Source organism: Pipistrellus kuhlii, unplaced genomic scaffold (genome assembly GCF_014108245.1).
Source record: "Pipistrellus kuhlii isolate mPipKuh1 unplaced genomic scaffold, mPipKuh1.p scaffold_m20_p_77, whole genome shotgun sequence".
Taxonomy (NCBI): Eukaryota; Metazoa; Chordata; class Mammalia; order Chiroptera; family Vespertilionidae; genus Pipistrellus; species Pipistrellus kuhlii.
In genome coordinates this window covers 23,517-45,434 of record NW_023425581.1, presented here as the reverse complement: position 1 = coordinate 45,434, position 21,918 = coordinate 23,517, and the positions used below count along the sequence as shown (strand labels likewise).

The 21,918-nt window shown below is 65.3% G+C and overlaps 1 protein-coding gene across 1 annotated transcript; it reads left to right on the top strand.

Annotated features, from left to right (window-relative positions):
- The first annotated feature begins 6,743 nt into the window (after positions 1 to 6,743).
- On the top strand, positions 6,744 to 19,592 carry SCN2B (sodium voltage-gated channel beta subunit 2). The gene is made up of 4 exons (XM_036423147.2): positions 6,744 to 7,020; positions 18,301 to 18,467; positions 18,629 to 18,839; positions 19,377 to 19,592. Exons 1-4 carry the CDS (start codon positions 6,951 to 6,953, stop codon positions 19,574 to 19,576), a joined length of 648 nt encoding a protein of 215 aa, XP_036279040.1. The 5' UTR covers positions 6,744 to 6,950; the 3' UTR covers positions 19,577 to 19,592.
- Positions 19,593 to 21,918: the final 2,326 nt, after the last annotated feature.

Genomic DNA, 21,918 nt, shown 5'->3' with positions numbered 1-21,918 from the left:
CTGTGTGTCTGTGGTGTGTGTGTGTGGTGTGTGTGGTGTGGGGGGGGCTGTGTGTGTGTCAGGCAGGGCCAGGCAGCTGTTGGAGCAGCTCAGTGACTTGGCTGCAGTTCTCTGCGCAGGGACCAGCGCTCTCCGGAGATGGACCCAGTTTCCCAGAGGACGCGCCCGTCTGGCCAGGGGTTTGCAAATGTGGTCAGTGTTCCGCCGGGGTCAGGCCATCGGCGCCGCTTCTGCAAACCAGCTGTCCAGACGGCGCTTCTCTCTCAGGAAAGGGGGGAACTCTGCATTTTCTCAGAAAGCTGGGGATGCCGTGTGAGAGCCACAGCGCGTGCGTCTCGGTACCTTTGAGGCGCCTGCCTGAGCTGCGCCCCCTGGAGGCAGGTGCCCTGGCCAACCCAGCTGTCCCTCTGCTTTCATGGCAGAATCTTCTTTTTAAAAAATATCTATTTTTATTGATTTCGGAGAGGAAGGGAGAGGGAAGGGAGAGAAAGAAACATAGATGATGAGAGAGAATCATTGATGGGCTGCCTCCTGCATGCCCCCTATTGGGAATCAAGCCTGCAACCCGGGTATGTGCCCTTGACAGGAATCAAACCCGGGACCCTTCAAAGTCCACAGGCTGGTGCTCTATCCACTGAGCAACCCCGGCCAGGGCCACAGCAGGACCTTCTGGTACCAACACCTTGGTCTTCCCTGCCCCTGCGCCTGAGCTCTGGGAGCCCTGCCTGATTCCCTTGCCCTCCCGCGGCCGTCAGCTGCCTTCAGGTGCGGGGCCCTGCCTGCCGGCCCAGCTCCTGCTTCTCGCATCGCCTGGATGTTTCTGCTTTCCAGGTGGTGTCCCCTGCGGCTCTCTGGCTGTTTTTATGGGTGCGAGGCTTTGCTTTCTCGCAGAGCTCCTGAGCCTTAGAGACCTTGTGTCGGATCTGCCGGGACCCCGTGGGGCACAGTCTGGCCTTGAACAGTTCCCAGGGCCGGAGAGGCCCCATGCCCGGGAGCCGCACCGCCCCCACCTGCCCACCTGGGCCAGGCTGGGGTCTCCCTGTCTCCGATGTCAAACCGGCGTTCGCTCATGCGCATCTGCGGGGGCCCAGGCCAGGCCCAGCGCGGACTCAGGACAATCAGACGTACCCTGTGCTCACCGAGCGGCAGTCTGCCTGCGGTGGGAGTGCCGGCGGGGACAGTGCTGTCCGCTGGCCGCACGGCCTCAGAGACGCCGGGCGCCTGTGCTCCGTTCCTCTGTGGAGCCGAGGCCTTGGTCTCCCCCTGGACTGGGCTCTTGGGGAGCTGCGGCCCATGCGTTGCTGGGTCTCCCGTTTCCAGCTGGGAGCCTGGCACAGACGGGGCATTAAACAGACACTTGAGTTTATGAATGAGGGACTCCGTAAGCAAGTGAGTGAGTGAGCCCAGCGTCTCAGGAGCGAAGAGGAGAGGGAAGTGGAAGATGGGACGCTGGTGACTCCGTAGCAGGAACTTAAAGAGCGACTAGGCGTTGGCTGAGAGGCGAGGAGTCACCGGGAACCCGCTGGGCCCCGGCTGCCTGTGGCTGTGTCCAATCACGAAGGCAGGGCTGAACACACGAGGCATTTACTGAGGCCAGCCCACCGAGAAGCATCGGATTTTGCCTTCCAGCAGGTGCCGGGGACGGGTTATACAGGGGGAGGGGCCGCGGTGAGGAGTGCAGTTACATGCAGGCCTGGGGCCCGCAGACGCCAGCCACTGTGATTGGTCATCAGGCTACGAGAGGATGTGGATGAGATGATGGTTTGTCTCCTGACCCGGTCACTGCCTCCCTGAAACACCCTCTCTTGCCGGGCAAACGGGCCTCGGGAGGCTCAGTGAGCGGGGGCTGGGGGCGGGGGGGGGGGGGGGGTAGGGGAGGGGGTACTGGGGAGCCCTCCGCCTGTGCCCCACTGCGAGGGACCTCATCCCCACTCAGGACCTCTGCTTACGTCCCATACCTGGTTCCTCTTGGTCCAACACTGAATGGAAGCAGAGGGAACTTCTGGATCCACTTCTTTTTTCTTTTTTTTTTTAATTAAAAAAAATTGATTTTAGAGAGAGAGGAAGGGAGAGGGAGAGAGCAACATCAATTGGCAGCCTCCGGAATGCTCCCTACTGGGCATCAAGCCGGCCACCTGGGCATGTGGCCTGACCAGGGATGAACCAGCAGCTTTTTGGTGCATGGATGGTGCTCAACCAAACTGGGCCACAGCCTGACCTTATCGCAAATGTCCCCCAACGGGGGCCCGGACCCAGTGTGAGACCCAGGGAGCTGGAGACGCGGCTCCCTGGGCCGCAGGCACCCTCAGCTGCACTTGGAAAAAGGAGGAGGCCGGCCACGTCAAACCAAAACTCTCCGGCTGACATTTGCCTGCGGCAGCCTGGGTGGCGGGGTGCAGCCTGGGGCCTGGAGGAGGCTGAGCCTCAGCAAGGCCCTGGTTGTGCCAGGCTCCCACCCCCACCTGCAGCCCAGCTCCTGGGAGGGGGGCAACCGGGAGAAGCCTGCTGTGGCCACGGGGTGGGGACGGGGGACATTTCTCCCTGGGCTGCCCCGTTTCTCCTCCCTGATTTTCATCCCTGTGGACTGTGCGTCCTGGGATGAGCCAGTGGGGGCCGTAGCTAGCGTATTGACGAGGTACCTTGAGGACAGAGCTGTATAAGGTCCAGGCATGGACACCCCTCGGGGTGGTGGGGAGAGCCCCAGCATTTCCTTGTCTGCCCTCTGGCTCCAGCACCTGCCACCCACACCTGCCTCCTCCCCTCCTCCCCGCCCAGGGCAGCCCCAGAGGCCGAGGTGGGCCCCACCCTCACCATGATGGCTGCTTCCCTCACTCCCTCTCCAGATCCACTCAGTCACTCACCGGGGGCCCTGAGCCAGCCCTGTTCCTGCAGGCCCTGCCCTGGCACCCCCTCTTCAGCACGGGCCTCCCTGTGGCCCCAGACAGCCCGGGGCAAGGCCCCCCTGCTGATGGGCAGTGCGGCATGCTGGGAAGGGCCAGTGCTCCGCGGAGGTGCCCGTGCACCCAGCTCTGACCCTTCCTGACTCCTGTACACATGTCACATCGGTGGCTAGGACCGGCTGGCATGGCTCAGTGGTTAAGCATCGACCTGCAAACCAGGAGGTCACTGGTTCAATTCCAGGTCAGGGCATGTGCCCTGGTTGTGGGCTCGATCCCCAGGGTGGGGCACGCAGGAGGCAGGCGATCAATGATCCTCTCATCATTGATGTTTCTATCTCTTTCTCTCTCCCTTACTCTCTGAAATTAAAAAAAAAGTAAAACACACACACACACACACACACACACACACACACCCGGTGGCTAAGACCTGCCAACCGCTGTTTCCTCATTGGCGGATAAAAACAAAAAACAAACAAACAACAACAGAAAACGAAGAAGAAGCCACCTTTGGTTACAGCAGGGGGAGCAGGGGCAGTGCGCTGCTCCGGATGCAGTGCCCGGGGGGCAGCCCTCAGGCCACCGGCGGCCGCCCCTGAGAACCTGCTTCAGTCTCCCAGGAAGTGGGTGTCCTCTGCTGAGGGGCCCAAGTTCTCCTACTCTTTGGAATTAGCCTGTTTTCCTTTCTTTTTAAAGAAAATGTCCAGCGTACACAACAGGAGAGAGCTGTGCCATGAACCCTTAGCATCCACCACCGGTTTCAGCACCACCTCCGCCCCCTGCCTGCTCCCCTGGAGTGTTTTCAAGCAAATTCCGGCCAGCATCTCATTTTCCTGTAAACACTCTGGGTGCGGCAGATACAGGTCTTAGGGCACATCGCCACAACTTCTTTCATACCTAACAAAACTAATAAATGTACATTAATGTAACTATTACACAGTCCATGTGCATTCTCCCCAATTGTCTCCTACTGCCCACGTAAGACACATTCAAACCCGCGGAGAACTTGGAGTTTATTCGAGCCAAACTGTCAACAGGGAAGCAAAATCCCACCTCATGGAGCTGGTGCCCAGGGAAAGGCAGTTCCCACCTATTTATACGTCACAATCCGAAGAGGAGACACAGCGGGTTGCAGAGATCCATTGGTGACAGGTTAGGGAGCGGGAGGAAGCAAAGTGGGAGGAGAGGGGATCTCTGGGATTGGATAAAAAGTAAAATGACAGATGGACACGTTCTTCCCTTACACAGGGTGAAAGGTTAAAGTTGGTGGTGCGCGGGCAGGCTACACAGCCATCTCAGACGGTGACCGAAGAAAATTGAGTTTATTTAAGGAAAAGGGGATGGGGAATGGGGATATCCAGAGGGAAGGGCTGGAGGCAGGGTCAGGGGGTTAGCCCGGGACTAGTGACCACTGCCCACTGCTCCCCTGGTTGCAGTCTCATGGGGGCCCTTAGAGGTTGGGGATATGTGCCTGTAGGGGAAGGAGGAGGAGGGAATGGCGGGTGTACTCCTCGGAGGGAGAGTGCCCACAGGGCCCTTTGCTCCGAGCGTGTTTCTCTCTCCTGCAGGTGGGGTCTGGGGGCGGTCTCAGTGGAGGGCCTTTAGAATATTCACCAGCTTTCCCGGTGAGCTCTCCCAGGGCCCTGGTCTCCGCTGATTGGTGGGCACCAGGGCCAGGGGCCATTGGTCAGGTTAGCTGGTCCCGAGGCAGCCACAGTGTCACTTGCCTGGTTTCGCTGCTTTCCTGGGCCTCGATGCCGTCTCTGCGGAGGAAAGGTCAGGGGTCTACACCACCTCAGCAGGCTCTGAAGGATCTGGATCTGAACCGCAGGACCCGTGCTGTGCTAGGGAGGAGAGTGGCCCTGGGACGAGGTTGTTTTCCCAGCTCCGCCCCTGGCTGGGCATCTGGAGCTTTCTGCCCTGGTGACCTGCACCTGACCCTTCGCCCTCGCTGGGGGTCTAACTGCGGGTACAGGATAGTAGTTAGCAGTCAGCAGCATAAAATAACAGCCAGGGGATTCGCAGTCTCTGCTCTGTGTGCAGTGGCTGTGTCCAGAGGGGCCTGAGAAAGGCAGTTACCTGACATTCCAAGGCATGTTATCTTAGATGCAAAACACAATAGACGGCTCAGTAAGGTAAAGGTGACCTTTTTTTGAGCATGGAAACCATTGGGGAGTGTTTTGATTATTTATTTATTTATTTGATTTCAGAGAGAGGAAGGGAGAGGGAGAGATAGTAACATTAATGATGGGAGAGGATAACTGATCCATTGCCTCCCGCATGCCCCTATTGGGGATTGAGTTCAAAACCCAGGTTTCCCCTCCCACTCCGAACACGGCCATGCACCTTGGCTATCACCCCTTCCTCTAGCTTAAACACAGCTCCTGGGCAAGAGAAACAAAGGGAGAATGAACCAATGGGACAACATCGAGCTTTAAGCTTCTGCGCAGCAAAACAAGCACACCATCCGCGAAGCGGACAGACAGCCACTGCGTGGGAGAACTGACACATCTGACAGGGTCAATTTCCAAAATACATGAAGGACTGATACAGCTCAACAAAAGGAAGACAAATAACCCAACTAAAAAAACCTGAATAGACACTTCTCCAACGAGAACGTACAGAACATGAAAAAATGCTCAACAGAGAGATGCAAATTAAAACCACAGGGAGGTACCATCTCACACCTGTCGATGGCTACCATCAATAAATCTACAAACGACAAGTGCTGGCAAGGAACCCTCGTCACTGCTGGAGGGAATGCAGGCTGGTGCAGCCACTGTGGAGTTTCCTCAAAAAGTTAAAAATGGAGCTCCCCTTTAACCCAGTGATCCCACTTCTAGGAACATACCCCAAGAGACCCGAAATACCAATCAGAAAGGATATATGCACCCCTACATTCATAGCGGCACAATTTACAACAGCTAAGATCTGGAAACAGCCTAAGTGCCCATCAGCAGGTGAGTGGATAAAAAAGCTGTGGTACATCTACGCAATGGAATGCTATGGAGCAGTAAAAATGAAGGATCTCGGACCTAGAGAGTCCCATGCTAAGAGAAGTAAGTCAGTCAGAGAAAGACAAGCATCACATGATCTCCCTCGTATGTGGAATCTAATGAATAAAAGACACTGACAAATAGCCCCAGAGGCACGGAAGCCTGGAGCAGACTGACCGCGCAGAGGGAGGTACGTGGGAGAGATTAACCACGGCCGTCCATGCACACAGAAATGGCCACGGATGCAGACGTCGGTGTGGTGAAGGCCTGGGCGGGGCGGGGCAGCAGAAGGGCAGAGGAGGAAAACGGGAACACGTGTGTTCTCTCACCAGTAAAAAGCCTAGGACATGACCACCTGCCATGAACGGCTTTTAGCTAAGGGTTCATTTCAGACATCTTTTGTTGTGGATCTGCAGGTGGCAAGGCCCCTTCGTCCCCCTCATCCCACTGTGAGCTGGATTCGGTGCTTTGCACCAGCTTGCTTGGACAGATTCCGATTTCAGTGAAAATGGGGGGATAATGAGGAAGTCCCTACTTCCCCAAAGTCTCTTGGCTCCTGGCTCACTTCCCCCAATGCTTTCCAAACCACAGGAACCAGCATTTCCTTTTTTTGGGGTGTTTTTAAATGACAAAAGGAGTCTCCTCACCCTTACAGCAGCTTTGAAATAAAGGGGTTCCTCTAATAGCTTTCAAACCCAACAATGATCCAGGTTAAGCAACAAGGCAGGCTCTGCTTTAGTTCTTGTTTTCGAGGGTAAACATTTCCAGGGAACTTCTTTTCAGAGAGACTCTTTTACGCCCTCCCACCTGCTTTTTGAAATCCAACAACCACAAGATTTACTCCATCCCCCTTTATCTCTCTCCCTCACACACTCCCTCGTTCTTTTTAGCAGCAACATACAGGCCAGCCATATTAGAGAGATGGAAATAAAGCTTCCTTTCTGCCGTATGTCTCCCTGAAGTGCACCGTGTGTCCCACTCTATTTTCTGGCACTAACATTCCTCCCCACAGCCCTCAGCGCCCTCTGCCACCTCCCAGCGATCCCAGGCTCTGGAGATGCTCAGAGATGCCTGGCTCCCTCGCCCTGCCTTCGGCCTCACGGGGCTCAGTCTCTTTTTCTCTCTGGGTAAGTCTGTTTGCACATCGCGCATCGCATGCTTGGAGGGTCCGCGGTGCAGCCCCCAGGAGGCCGGGCGGGCGGGCGGCCTCCCGCCGTGTCCTTGGGAGCGGGTGAGGGAGAGGAGGCAGCCGGGGCTGCGCAGCGCTGGGCTAGAAGTGCTGAGTGCGGCTGAGGATGGCAGTCGTCAGGGGAGGCAGTTCTGCTCCCAGCCTGGCAGTGACCTGCGTGTGTGTGTGTGTGGGGGGGGGGGGGCTCCAGGTGCAGAGTCTGTAGGTTTCTGGAAGCTGCTGCACAGGTGGGGTGCTGAGCCTTAATGGGAGTATGGAATCTGGCCTTGGAATCTGGTGGGTCACGACATTGGGGTAGGGGGGCAGCAAGTTGAATAATCTGTCTGGCTTCCTAAAACCTGAACCACTGATGTTTTGTGTGTGTGTGTGTGTGTGTGTGTGTGTGTGGAGAAGGGGGGTGGTTGAGGCATGGTCTCTGGGTGGGAGGAGGCTTGCTGCTTGGCGCTGGCCGGAGGGAACAGAGGAGGGGTCAGGTGAAGGAATCAGGGAGGGAAATTTTTAAAAAAGAAGGAAGCCACGGGCCAGTGAATCCGTGGCCCTTTCAGAACGGCCCAGCCGAGCACCCAGAGCGCCCATCGGGGATCCAAATGCCCATTTCCCATCAGACGGTTCAGGACCCTCTGGGGGAGGGGGCTGGAGAGTTATGCACGAGGCTGCTCCTAAACGGCGCCATAGCTGGTCAGCAGTGAGGGCAGGGGTCCCAGGCCGTCTGCTGGTCTCCCGCGCTGGCAGGGGTGCGGGACAGAGGTGCGGCCTGGGAGCCGGTGCCCTGAGACCCGGCAGCTCTGCCGAGTTACTGGACATCTTAACAGCGGAGCACACGTGTGGCAGTGCCGAGAGCAGGAACTGCGAAGCTGGTCTGGGTTCAGGCCGCTTGGTCATTTCACGTCCACAGACGGCCACTGGCCGCCTGGCTCCGCTCCTTCCTGGGCGCCTGGGAGCGCTGCCGCCGCTTTCTGGGGTCTGAGGTGCGAGCAGGCGCTCAGTGCCGGGCACCGTGGTGCAAGTGTGGCCTGTGCCCGGGCTGTCCGTCACGGAGGCCGGTGATGGGGGCGTAGGAACCGTTGTCACCCCCGTGTTACAGGGAGGAAACAGGCACAGAGAAGCTAAGCCACGTGCGCACTGAGGTCAAGGACAAGGGTAAGGCCAGCTGAGGTCGAACCCCGGGTGTCTGACCTCAGCCAGTTCTGAAGTGTGGCCTCTGCTGCCCCCGGTGTTCCAGAAGCGTTACTGCTGCCTGAGCTGATGTCACAGCATCTCCGCAGCGGGCAGAGCTGGGGGGAGCTGGGGGGAGCTGGGGGGAGCTGGGGGGAGCTGGAGGGAGCTGGGGGGAGCTGGGGGGAGCTGGGGGGAGTGGGGGGAGCTGGAGGGAGCTGGGGGGAGCTGGGGGGAGCTGGGCGGAGCTGGGGGGAGCTGGGGGGAGCTGGGGGGAGCTGGGGGGAGTGGGGGGAGCTGGAGGGAGCTGGGGGAAGCTGGGGGGAGCTGGGCGGAGCTGGGGGAGCTGGGCGGAGCTGGGGGGGGAGCTGGAGGGAGCTGGGGGGGAGCTGGGCGGAGCTGGGGGAGCTGGGGGGGGAGCTGGGCGGAGCTGGGGGGAGCTGGTGGAGCTGGGGGGAGCTGGGGGGGGTGCTGGAGGGAGCTGGGGGGAGCTGGGGGGAGCTGGGGGGAGGAAGGCGCCTCCACACAGCGTGGGGGCTCCCCGTGGGGAGGCAGCCTGGAGAGCCAACTGCGTGCGGAAAGGAGGCTCCTGACGGGATTAGGTGCTCAGGGGAGGGTGGATTCTGGGGTGAAACGATCAGGCCCAGGCGGCGGCGGCGGTGGTGGGAAGAGGCGGAAGCCTCTGCAGACCTGGGCGTGGAGGGGGAGGAGACCGGCCGCCTGAGGGGCTGGGAGGTGACACGCTCCCCGTGGCCGGGCAGCGCTGCCTCCGCGTGGCTCTGCGGCCACTGGTGCTCACCAGGTCTGGCGGTGCCAGGCGAGGCCCTGAGCGCAGTCTGGTCCCCTCCGGCCCTTGCACGTGTCTGCTGCAGGGCGGGACCCCACGGCACGGCGGGCCGGACCGGCCTTCCTTCCCCTGCGATGTCCGTCAGTGCCCACCACTGGTGCCACCTGTGACAGGGATGCCAAGGTGAACGGGAATCGGCCCAGCTGCCATGGCTCAGGGGTTGAGCATCAACCTATGAACCTGGAGGTCCCGGTTCAGTTCCTGGTCAGGGCACAGGCCCAGGCTGCAGGCTCGATCCCCATTGGGGGGCGTGCAGGAGGCAGCAGAGCGATGATTCTCTCTCACCATTGATGTTTCTCTCCCTTTCCCCCTCCCTTCCCCTCCCTCTCCCCCTCTCTCTTCCTCTCCCTTTCCCTCTCTCTTTCCCTTCCTCTCTGAAATCATTAAAAACATGTATTTTTTTTTAAAAAAAGATGCAGTTCCTCAGAGCCTCTGGAGGGACCCAGGCACAGAGACAAATAGCAGCCCAGCACTGAAATGCTGTGACAAGAGCAATAATGATAAGAATAGCAGCTAACCCCTGGCCAGTGTGGCTCAGTGGACAGAGCGCCAGCCTGCAGACCAAAGGATCCCGGGTTCGATTCCAGTCAAGGGCATGGACCTTCGTTGCAGGCTCCTCCCTGGCCTGGGCCCCGGTCGGGGCTCATGCAGGAGGCAACCAATCAGCCTGTTTCTCTCACGTGAATGTTCTCTCCACCAAAAATGAATGGAAAAATATCCTTGGGTGAGGGTTAAAAATAACAGTAAAAGGAAAAGAAGAGCAGCTGACACACAGGCGCTGGGTGGGCGTCCTGCTGGGGAGTGAGCGAGCTCCCAGCAGCCAGGGGCTCTGCTGCTGTCCCCGGGCGCAGGCCGTTAGCTCCGCTGCCTGGGCCGGTGCCGCACTGAGCCCGGCCTGCCCTGTGCCACGTGAGGCGGGCGGGGCTGCGTGTGGGCACAGGCTGGCGAGCCCGGCACCCAGGCGACGCCTCGTCGGCTGGCAGCGGCAGGTGCGTGGGAGGCCCAGGCGGAGGTGCGCGCGCTCCCTGCTGGAGGCAGTCAGGGTGCAGGCGAAGGCGTGGAGGGAGCATGGAGGAAGGCGTGTTTCCAGGAAAAGCCGGAGCCCGGCCCTGGCGCGCAGGAAGCAGGCTGGCCGCTGGCAGAGGCGTGCATGCGTGCGCAGCGCCTGGCGTGGTCCGGGCACAGGAGCTGGGGAGGTCTGGGTGACTGTCTCCTGGCCGCGGGGGCGGGGGGGCGGGGGGGGGGGGAGTGGGGGGTGGAGCTGGGGCCGGCAGTGTGGATGGAGGGCTGGGCCCGCTCGCCTGAGAGGCAGGGACTGCCCCCAGCCTGTGGGTCCAGAAGGTCCGGGAGGCAAGGTGTCTGCTTAGAGTTAGACCCTCTTCCTCCCTCCTCCCTCCCTCCCTCCCTCCTCCCTCCCTCCCTCCCTCCCTCCCTCCCTCCTCCTTCCTCCTTGCTCCCTCCTTCCTTCCTTCCCTCCTTCCTTAAATATATTAGAGGTTAAGGCACAGATTCATGCACCAGTGAGGTCCCTCGGCCTGGCCTTGCAATCCGGATCCCCTCTGGGAATGTCGGGCTGTGGTTTCGGCCTGACCTCTGGGTGTCAGCCCAGACTGGCCGTCTGGCACCCCCCAGGGTGGAGCAGTGTGCGAAGCGGCCGGCGGCCAGGGAGGAGCCCGAGCTGGGACCGGCACCACGCTGCTCCAGCTCCCCCTGGCCCAGCCCCGCTGTGCCTGCCGCTGCCGTGGTAGCACGGCCGTGGAGCAGGACAGTCTCACCAGCTGTGAGCCCGGCTTCTGGCTGGTGGCTCTCCCGCTGTGGGAGGCACTGGCCACCAAGGGGGAGCTCCTGCATTAGGCATCTGCCCCCTGGTGGCCAGTGCGTGTCATAGCTACTTATTGGCTGGTCATAACGGTCACTTAGGTTTTTACATCTATAGATGTTTATTGATTTCTGAGAGAACTGGAGAGGGATGGAAACACCAACGATGAGAGAAAATCATTGATTGGCTACCCCCTGCATGTCCCACACTGGGGATCGAACCCACAACCCGGGCATGTGTCCTGACCGGGAACTAACCATGAGCATGCAGCAGGCCTCTCTTTTTAACCAAAAGGAAAACAGACCCACCTCATCGCTTGCTGGGGCTGGAAGGAGGAGTGGAGGGAGGTCCCTCTCCCTCTGCAGGGGCCTGTGTGGTGGAGATGAGCACAGCGGAGTCTGTGTGCCCTCTGGACGGGCCTGGAGGGGAGGGGGGGAGGGGGGGGGCCCGGGGGCCTGCGCCTTGGAGGAGATGGGAGCCCAGCGCCAGCGATGTTCTGGAAGTAGGATCGGAAGCTGTGTGCTCACTGCACCTGTGAAGCATCATTTCCTTTCTGAGACTTGGAACTCAGGAGACCCAGGCCCCGAACCCGGTCCCACTCAGTCCGCGGGTCGGGAGGTTCCGGAAGTATTGTAGAACGGCTCCCTCCCCTCGGCAGCCTGCGGACAGGGCCTCCGCTGAGCGACACCACCAGCCTCCACCCTCCGCCCTCTATCGGGGCCGCGGCCCGGGTTCAACTTTGCCACTTCCCACTCGGCTGCTCATGGCACTGCTCCCGCAGCCGTCTGCTCTGGAAGCTGGCGTCGGTGCTGGGAGGACTGAGGGGCTGGGCAGGGCCCGGGACACGGGGCCTCGCTCTCCCTGACCTGCCGGCTCCCGCAGCCCGGGCTCCCCCGCAGCTCCCACCAGCTGGGGCGGCTCTGGCGGGGTGCCAGGCTCCGGCCCCTCCCTGAGGCCTGGAGCCGGAACGGCTCTGGCCCCAGCTCGCCCCATCCCCCGTGTCTCTCCGGGCCTCCTGTCCCTGCTGGCAGGGCATCAGGCTGGACCCCTCCTGAGGGCCTCTGGCGTCCTCTGAGCTGGGACCTGTGTCCTCTCTGGCCATTGCTTCCGCGGGACCCGCTGTCAGGTTTGGGGAGGGACCCCGCATGGTGCTTCTCTGTCGCGCTCTGCCCTCCTGTGTGCAAGGCCCGGCCCTTTGGGCGGCTGGGTGCTGCCTGGGGGCTCCCGTTCTAGCTGGGACCACGTCTGGGCTGATGTCGGGGGTAGGGCAGGATTGGGGGCCCAGCGGGCGGGGGGAGAGGGGGGGCGGGGGCGTGCAGCCAACTGTCAGCACCTGCTTCTGGGGTCGCTTGGACGCTCCGCTGATGGGGTGGGGGTGAGGGTGGGTGGGGTGGGGTGGGTGGGTGAGGGTGGGAGAGGTGGGGTGGGGGTGAGGGTGAGGGTGGGGTGGGGGTGGGGTGGGGTGAGGGTGGGAGGGGTGGGGTGGGGGTGGGGGTGAGGGTGAGGGTGGGGTGGGGGTGGGTGAGGGTGGGAGGGGTGGGGTGGGGGTGAGGGTGAGGGTGGGGTGGGGGTGGGGGTGAGGGTGGGGTGGGGGTGAGGGTGGGGGTGAGGGTGGGGTTGGGGGTGGGGTGGGGGTGAGGGTGGGGTGGGTGTGGGGTGGGTGTGGGGTGAGGGTGAGGTGGGGTGGGGTGGGGGTGAGGGTGGGGTGGGGGTGAGGGTGGGGGTGGGAGTGAGGTTGGGGGTGGGGTGGGGGGTGGGTGGGGTGGGTGTGGGGTGGGGTGTGGGGGTGGGGGTGAGGTGAGGTTGAGTGGGGGGAGGGTGGGGGTGAGGGTGGGGTGGGGGGTGAGGGTGGGGGTGAGGGTGGGGTGGGGGGGGGTGGGGTGGGGGTGATGGTGGGGGGGGGTGGGGTGGGGTGAGGATGAGGGTGGGGGGGGGTGAGGGGTGAGGGTGGGGTGAGGGTGGGGTGAGGGTGGAGGTGGGGGGGGGGGTGGGGGTGGGGGGTGGGTGGGGGTGAGGGTGGGGGGGGTGGGGTGGGTGGGGTGGGGGGGGAGAGGGTGGGGTGGGGTGGGGGTGGGGGTGGGGGTGGGGTGGGTGTGGGGTGGGGGTGAGGGTGGGGTGGGGGTGGGGTGGGGTGTGGGTGGGGTGGGGGTGGGGTGGGGGTGGTTGGTGTGGGGGGTGGGTGGGGGTTGGGGGTGGTGTGGGGGTGGGTGGTGTGGGGGTGGGGGGTGGTGTGGGGGGTGGTGTGGGGGGGGGGGTGGGGGGGGGGGGGTGGGGGGGGGTGGGTTGGGGGTGGGGGTGAGGGTGGGGTGGGGGTGGGGTGGGGTGGGGGGGTGGGGGGGGGTGGTTGGGGGGGGGGGTGGGGTGGGGGTGGGGTGGGGTGGTGTGGGGGTGGGGTGGGGGTGGGGGTGGTGTGGGGGGTGGGTTGGGGGTGGGGGTGGGTGGGGGGTGAGGGTAGGTGGGGTAGGACGGGGCAGCGTTTCCAGGGAAGGTGCCGGCGCCCGGAGCTCGGAGCTCGATTGACTCCGGACGCTCCTGCGCTCCCTCCTCCCCGGAGGGAGGCGTGGTGGCGCCCTCCTCCTGCCGAGCACGCCAGCCCTTCCTCCGGGCTGTGCAGCGGGAGGGCCTGGCTTCCCCCGTGGTCCACCAGCCGCCCAGCCCCTGCTCCTCGGGGTGTGCCTGGCGGGCGGTCTGCGTGGCCCTCCCTCTGGGCCGCTCTGACCTCCTGGCCACAGCGCCTCAGGCCCCGCCCTGGGTCCTCTTCCTGCGGCGCTGAGCCCGGGGCTGCAGCGGCTGCTGGGGCGGGTGGGGGCGGGGCGGGGGACTTTGCACCACAGAGCAGCGTGGAAACAGCCCCCAGGGGTCCTGCCCAAGGCGCCCTCCCCGGGGACTGCTCCCTCCCCTTTGCTGCGCCCTCGCTGGCCGGCAGACGGCGCCCTGCTCCTACACTCCATCTTTAACTCTCCCAACAGCCGCTGCGTTCCTGGGGTGGCGGTGAGGCTCGGGGGAGGGGCCTGCCCAGAAGGCGGCTGTGATTGAACCCGCTTCTGGTCAGGCCCCCACATCTGTGCCCTTCCTACAGAGACCCCTGCTGCAGGGCCCTGCCCCAGTCCCCGCGGCTTCCTGTCTCACTCCCAGGAATTCCACCCCAAGTCCTGTGGGGCCCAGGCCCCTGGGCCTCGGTGCCTGCCTGACCCTGGGCCTCAGTCTCCCCATCGCCCTTGGTCTCTCTGCTCCCGGGGCCGCAGAGGCAGGAAGCTCACTCCTCGGACAGAGCCCTCAGCCTGCCAGGCGGCTCCCTGAGCACCACACGCCCTCCAGGCAGCCTTACCAGCCACAGACACGCCTCCCTCGCTGTATTCCGTCACCATGCCCGGCCTCGTCCCCTTCCCCCGAGGACACGCTCTGGGCGGCACTGGGCGGCCTCCGGGCACAGGAGGTGGGTAATCAGCTTCTCGAAGGAGCGAGAGGACTGAGGCCGAAGGTCGCTGTGTGTCCTCTGGGGACATGAAGCGTTGGCAATGAGGTTTTGGCAGTGTTGGCAAAGAATCTTACAGTTAAGGTCAGGATTAGGCCCAACTGGCATGGCTTGGTGGCTGAGCGTTGGCCTATGAACCAGGAGGACATGGTTCGATTCCCAGTCCGGGCACAGGCCCAGGTAAGGAGCAAATAGGAGGCAACCGATCAATGGCTCTCCCATCATTGATGTTTCTCTCTCCACTTCTTCTCTGAAATCAATAATATATATATACATTTAAAAAGGCCAGGATTAGGGTGAGGCAAGTGAGGTGCCTGGGTGCAAACTGTAAGGAGGTGTTGCCTGACCTGCTGGGGACACTCGGCTCGAGCCCACGGGCTCCGTGGAGAGGGCTGCAAGTGGTGGAGAAGAGGGAAACTGAGGCCAGCACAAGCAAACCTTTCTCCGGGGCCTGCAGCTGCAGAGCAGGCAGCGCGGAGGGACAGCGCAGCGGCGGGCGGGGGCTGCCGCCCGGACCCGGGAAAGGCCTGGGGCCTTGTCTGTCCCCGGCCTGACGGGATCCGTCTCTCCTCCCCAGCCCTGTGCTGCCCCACTTTACCCCAGGCCACATCTATTGCCCCGCCCTCTCCTGAACCCCTGAATGCTTCAGCCATAGGGCCCACCTCTGCATAGCTCTGCACCTCCCACCAGGTGCGGCCTGACCCCCCCCCACTCCCACCAGGTGCGGCCTGTCCCCCCCCACTCCCACCAGGTGCAGCCTGTCCCCCCCCCACTCCCACCAGGTGCGGCCTGTCACCCCCACTCCCACCAGCTGCAGCCTGCTCTCCCCCCACTCCCACCAGGTGCGGCCTGTCCCCCCCCCACACTCCCACCAGGTGCGGCCTGTCCCCCCCCACTCCCACCAGGTGCGGCCTGTCCCCCCCCCACTCCCACCAGGTGCGGCCTGTCCCCCCCCACTCCCACCAGGTGCAGCCTGTTCCCCCCCCCCCCACTCCCACCAGGTGCGGCCTGTCCACCCCCCCCCCACTCCCACCAGATGCAGCCTGTCCCCCCCCCCACTCCCACCAGGTGCGGCCTGTCCCCCCACCCACTCCCACCAGATGAAGCCTGTCCCCCCCCTACTCCCACCAGGTGCAGCCTGTCCTCCCCCTCCCCCCCCCACTCCCACCAGGTGCAGCCTGTCCCCCCCCCACTCCCACCAGGTGCGGCCTGTCCACCCCCACTCCCACCAGATGTAGCCTGTCCCCCCCCCACTCCACCAGATGAAGCCTGTCCCCCCCCTACTCCCACCAGGTGCAGCCTGTCCTCCCCCTCCCCCCCCCACTCCCACCAGGTGCGGCCTGTCCCCCCACCCACTCCCACCAGATGAAGCCTGTCCTCCCCCTCCCCCCCCCACTCCCACCAGGTTCGGCCTGTCCCCCCCCACTCCCACCAGGTGCGGCCTGTCCCCCCCCACTCCCACCAGGTGCGGCCTGTCACCCCCACTCCCACCAGCTGCAGCCTGCTCTCCCCCCACTCCCACCAGGTGCGGCCTGTCCCCCCGCCCCACTCCCACCAGGTGCGGCCTGTCCCCTCCCACTCCCACCAGGTGCGACCTGTCCCCCCCCCACTCCCACCAGGTGCGGCCTGTCCCTCCCCCCCCTCCCACCAGGTGCGGCCTGTCCCCCCCCCCCACTCCCACCAGATGCAGCCTGTCCCCCCCCCCACTCCCACCAGGTGCGGCCTGTCCCCCCACCCACTCCCACCAGATGAAGCCTGTCCCCCCCCCTACTCCCACCAGGTGCAGCCTGTCCTCCCCCCTCCCCCCCCCACTCCCACCAGGTGCAGCCTGTCCCCCCCCACTCCCACCAGGTGTGGCCTGTCCCCCCCCACTCCCACCAGATGTAGCCTGTCCCCCCCCCACTCCCACCAGATGCAGCCTGTCCCCCCCCCCACTCCCACCAGGTGCAGCCTGTTCCCGCCCCCCCCCACTCCCACCAGGTGCAGCCTGTCCCCCCCCACTCCCACCAGGTGAGCCTGTCCCCCCCCCACTCCCACCAGGTGTGGCCTGTCCCCCGCCCCGCCACTCCCACCAGGTGCAGCCTGTCCCCCCCCCCACTCCCACCAGGTGCAGCCTGTCCCCTCCCCCACTCCCACCAGGTGCAGCCTGTCCCCCCCCCCACTCCCACCAGGTACAGCCTGTTCCCGCCCCCCCACTCCCACCAGGTGCAGCCTGTTCCCCCCCCCACTCCCACCAGGTGCAGCCTGCCCCCCCCCCCACTCCCACCAGGTGCAGCCTGTTCCCGCCCCCCCCACTCCCACCAGGTGCAGCCTGTCCCCCCCCCCACTCCCACCAGGTGCAGCCTGTCCCCTCCCCCACTCCCACCAGGTGCAGCCTGTCCCCCCCCCACTCCCACCAGGTACAGCCTGTTCCCGCCCCCCCCACTCCCACCAGGTGCAGCCTGTCCCCCCCCCACTCCCACCAGGTGCAGCCTGTCCCCCCCCCCCCTCCCACCAGGTACAGCCTGTTCCCGCCCCCCCCCTCCCACCAGGTGCAGCCTGTCCCCCCCCCACTCCCACCAGGTGCAGCCTGCCCCCCCCCACTCCCACAGATGCAGCCTGTCCCCCCCCCCACTCCCACCACGTACAGCCTGTCCCCCCCTCCCGGCCCCACTCCCACCAGGTGCAGCCTGTCCCCCCCTCCCGGCCCCACTCCCACCATGTGCAGCCTGCCCCCCCCTCCCGGCCCCACTCCCACCAGGTGCAGCCTGCCCCCCCCTCCCGGCCCCACTCCCACCAGGTGCAGCCTGTTCCCGCCCCCCCACTCCCACCAGGTGCAGCCTGTCCCCCCCCACTCCCACCAGGTGCAGCCTGCCCCCCCCCACTCCCACCAGATGCAGCCTGTCCCCCCCCCCCTCCCACCAGGTGCAGCCTGCCCCCCCCCACTCCCACCAGATGCAGCCTGTCCCCCCCCCACTCCCACCACGTACAGCCTGCCCCCCCCTCCCGGCCCCACTCCCACCAGGTGCAGCCTGCCCCCCCCCTCCCGGCCCCACTCCCACCAGGTGCAGCCTGTCCCCCCCCCACTCCCACCAGGTGCAGCCTGTCCCCCCCACCCACTCCCACCAGGTGCGGCCTGTCCCCCCCCACTCCCACCAGGTGCGGCCTGTCCCCCCCCACTCCCACCAGGTGCAGCCTGTCCCCCCCCCCACTCCCACAAGGTGCGGCCTGTCCCCCGGGCCCACTCCCACCAGGTGCAGCCTGCCCCCCTCTCCCGGCCCCACTCCCACCAGGTGCGGCCTGTCCCCCCCCCCCCCCACTCCCACCAGGTGCAGCCTGTCCCCCCCCCCACTCCCACCAGGTGCAGCCTGTCCCCCCCCCACTCCCACCAGGTGCAGCCTGTCCCCCCCCCCCACTCCCACAAGGTGCGGCCTGTCCCCCGGGCCCACTCCCACCAGGTGCAGCCTGCCCCCCCCCCTCCCGGCCCCACTCCCACCAGGTGCGGCCTGTCCCCCCCTCCCGGCCCCACTCCCACCAGGTGCAGCCTGTCCCCCCCCTCCCGGCCCCACTCCCACCAGGTGCGGCCTGTCCCCCCTCCCTGCCCCACTCCCACCAGGTGCAGCCTGCCCCCCCTCCCGGCCCCCACTCCCACCAGGTGCAGCCTGCCCCCCCCTCCCGGCCCCACTCCCACCAGGTGCAGCCTGTCCCCCCCCCCACTCCCACCAGGTGCAGCCTGCCCCCCCCCACTCCCACCAGGTGCAGCCTGCCCCCCCCCACTCCCACCAGGTGCAGCCTGTCCCCCCCCCACTCCCACCAGGTGCAGCCTGCCCCCCCCCACTCTCACCAGGTGCAGCCTGCCCCCCCCCACTCCCACCAGGTGCAGCCTGCCCCCCCCCCCCCACTCCCACCAGCAGAGCCTCAGCAGCGTGTGCTCTGCCTGCAGTGCGGCCAGGGCTCAGCATGGAGGTCACGGTGCCCACCACCCTAAACGTGCTCAATGGCTCGGACGCACGCCTGCCCTGCACCTTCAACTCCTGCTACACCGTGAACCACAAGCACTTCTCCCTGAACTGGACCTACCAGGAGTGCGGCAACTGCTCCGAGGAGATGGTGAGTCGGGGGTGGGGCCGGCTGCTGGGGCGGAGGGTGTGCTGCCCCGCGGCCCGGGGAGGGTGGAGATCCGAGGGAACGGCCTGTCCCAGGTAAGGACGCTGGAGGAGGCACCCGCTCCGGGGCTTGCCACCCTCCCAGCCTGCCCCTCGCACCCCCAGTTCCTCCAGTTCCGCATGAAGATCATCAACCTGAAGCTGGAGCGGTTCCGGGACCGTGTGGAGTTCTCGGGGAACCCCAGCAAGTACGACGTGTCGGTGACGCTGCGCAACGTGCAGCCGGAGGACGAGGGCCTGTACAGCTGCTACATCCTGAACCCGCCCGACCGCCACCGCGGCCACGGCAAGATCCAGCTGCGGGTGCTCATGGAGGGTGAGCACGGTTACTCGCAGCCTGCGCCCTGAGGCGCCTCGGGGAGGCTGTCCTGCGGGGGCGCTGGGAGCCCAGCCGAGGGTGGCCCAGCACCCGCTCTCTTCCCTGCCGTCCTTAGGGACCTGGGAGCGTGACTCCGAGAGTCCTCCTGACACTGTCAGTCAGGCCCAGGGCGTTAAGAGTCGTTCTAGCAGCTTCCATTGATGGGGCTCGATGGGTCTCAGGCCCGGGACCAAACTGGCTGCAGCCTCTCACCGTCCCCAGGAGCCTCAGGCAGGACTGCGATGTGAGTGAGGAGGCAGAGGCTGGGGTGAACCGGCCGCACCGGTCTGTCTGACCTGAGTCCACGCCCTCCCTGCTGCCCCTCCTGCCGCCCCGCTGCCGGGCCGGACTCGGTGGGGGACGCGGAGGCAGTGGCGGCTGCTCTGGCTTTGACTGCAGTTCTCCCGGCGGAGAGGGGGCCGGCCGGCCGGGAGCGGGGCCGGGGCCGGGGCCGGGGCGTGCGGCCGGCCCTCAGCGTCTGTCTCCTCCTCCCAGAGCCGCCCGAGCGGGACTCCACGGTGGCCGTGGTGGTGGGCGCCTCGGTCGGCGGCTTCCTGGCCGTGGTGATCTTGGTGCTGATGGTGGTGAAGTGCGTGCGGAGGAAGAAGGAGCAGAAGCTGAGCACCGACGACCTGAAGACGGAGGAGGAGGGCAAGGCGGACGGCGAGGGCCACACCGAGGATGGTGCCAAGTAGCGGCCGCCTGCGGCCCCCCCCTCCCCCCTGCACAGCCCCTGCCTCTCGGTGTGTGTGCTTCTCCTGACCAGGTCCCCGCCGGCCTGCGCCCCGACCCCTCATCTGTCCCCCGCACAGTCTCCGCGGGAGAACCCGCTGTGGAGTATGGGAGGGAGGCCCCGGGGGAGGGAGGAGGGTCCCGCTGCCCCTGAGAGGAGGGGAGGCCTGTGAGCGCCCGGGGGGGGGGGGTGAGGGTGGAGGGGTCCAGTGTCTGCCTGCTCGCACGGGGACTCCTCTGGGGACAGCTTCAGAGCACCTGTGGGTGGGTGGGCTCCCCTGCAGGCTGGTGCTGGTCATGGGGTGCTGGGAATCGGGGTGCGTGAGCCAGGGCCTGGAAGGGAAGCGAGATGGAGGCGAGTGGACACTGCGGTCCCACGCCCGGCTCCGCCCGCTGCTCCAAGGAGGAGCTCTGCCGCCGGTGGTCTCCGCTGGCTGGTGATGCCCGGGCTCGGTGAGAGCACACGGAGGGCCGGGCCTGGTCACGGTCACGGTCACGGTCACGGTCACGGTCATGGTCCCGGGCGGCGTGTGCTCCAGGCGGTGGTCGTTTCCTGCCCGGAGTGCCCACCAGCGGGAGGCACATGCCAGTGCGGGAGGGACCAGAGGGGGCGCCTCTGTGAGCCGGGCCTGGGGCGGGGGGAGGGACCGCCTCACAGCCCCCAGGCCTCAGGGCTGGGCTGGATGCGAAGGGAAGGCCCGAGGAGCGTGAGGAGCCCGTGGCCATGTCTGTCGGGGCTAGAGGCCCCCATGGCTGCCTGGGGAGAAGGGGCGTGGCTGGGAGCCGTGTCCCTCCTTGTCCCTCACATTGGGGGTCTCAGGAGAGGGAGCCAAGACGAGAGGCCTTGGAAGACCCCAGAAGCCAACGAGCCACAGCATGCCTGCTGCACACGGGAAACTGAGGCTCAGGGACGGAACGGAGGGCCCTGCACACCTCGGGCTGTCAGCCTCCAGTTTGAATAAACAGCCATAGTTGTCCCGGCAGGAGGGGAGGGGTGCCCTGCTCCTCCCCCTGAGAGGGGATGCCCGAGGCAGGGGTGGGTGATGCCCGAGGCAGGGGTGGGTGATGCCCGAGGCAGGGATGGGTGATGCACGAGGCAGGGGTGGGGTGTGGGGTGGGGACAGGGCCACTGGCATGCCCCTCCCATGCCCAGGTGGGCCTCCTCCCAGTCCTGGGAGCCAGGTCCTGCGCAGACTCAGGGAGCAGAGCTCAGGGTGGGAAGGAGCCTGGGGGGCGGGGACAGGCAGTGACAGTCTCAGGGACCACTCTGCCTCTGCCCTCAGGTGGCCAATCAGGGGAGTGGGCATCTGGGAGGTCCAGTTTAATTCCCGTCCATTGAACATCCGTGTACTGACATGTGCATGGCCCGCTGGGAGGTGCTGGTGTTGTGCACACAGCCGTACAGAGCTGGGCGGCCAGGCCAGCACGGAGGACGGGGCGAACTCATTCCATCAGTGCGGCCCTGGCTCCCAGCTGGAGTGAGGGGGGCGGGGGAGTCCGGGAGGGGCGGAGCCAGGCCCAGGGCGAGGGCAGCCGGCCAAGGCGTCCTGGGGTGGGTGGGTCCCGCCCACCAGGGAATTCTAACTGCTGCCCAGTGCCCAACTGCCAATCACACACTGCCAGCGGCGGGCTGAGCCACCAGCGTGCCGGGCAGGCGGGCGGGCACTGCCCATCTCTCCAGCCGAGCGGTCGAGCGAAGGGGGGAACCAGGTGTGGAGCGCCCTCAGCCGCGGGTGCCCTCCCGGGAGGGAATGAGTGAGGCTCTGTGCAGAGCGGACCCCCTTTCCCAGGCCCATCACCTTCCGAGGGGGACTGGTCAGACTCCCCGGGTTTATCTAAGAACCCTGACTCCCCGAGAAGCAGCCCCAGGAGCCGGCCGGGCGGCACGTCCTCTCCCTCTCCCTCCCTCTCCGGGGCCGGGGGCCAGCCAGCTCCTGTGAGGAGGGGGACCGCGTGGTCCCCGGCCCCGCTCCCCCTGCTCTGCGCCCCGCCGGCGGCTGCATGTCCCCCGCCTGCGTTCCGCTGGGCTTAGGCTGCTGTTCCTCCTCGGCCCCCCTTCCTGCTCTCACCGCCCCCTTCTTTCCAATGAAGGCCAGCGTAAGGAGGGAGGGGCCGGCCGGTCGAGGGACGGGGCCTGCAGGAACGAAGCACATTATTCAGGGTCGGACCGAAGTGCCTCGCTCGAGCTGCCTTGGAAGTGGTTTGGAAGCGAATGCTGCCCCAGGCAGGGACAGCCCCACCGTTCTCAGTCAGTAACGGACGTGGTGGGGTCCCCCTTCTCCCAGTGCCTGTGTGGGGAGGCGGG

Coding starts and splice junctions, on each gene's coding strand:
- SCN2B (XM_036423147.2), top strand. CDS start 6,951: ATGCTCAGAGATGCCTGGCTCCCTCGCCCTGCCTTCGGCCTCACGGGG. Junction 7,021..18,300: donor CAGTCTCTTTTTCTCTCTGG/GTAAGTCTGTTT, acceptor CTCTGCCTGCAG/TGCGGCCAGGGCTCAGCATG. Junction 18,840..19,376: donor GCTGCGGGTGCTCATGGAGG/GTGAGCACGGTT, acceptor TCCTCCTCCCAG/AGCCGCCCGAGCGGGACTCC.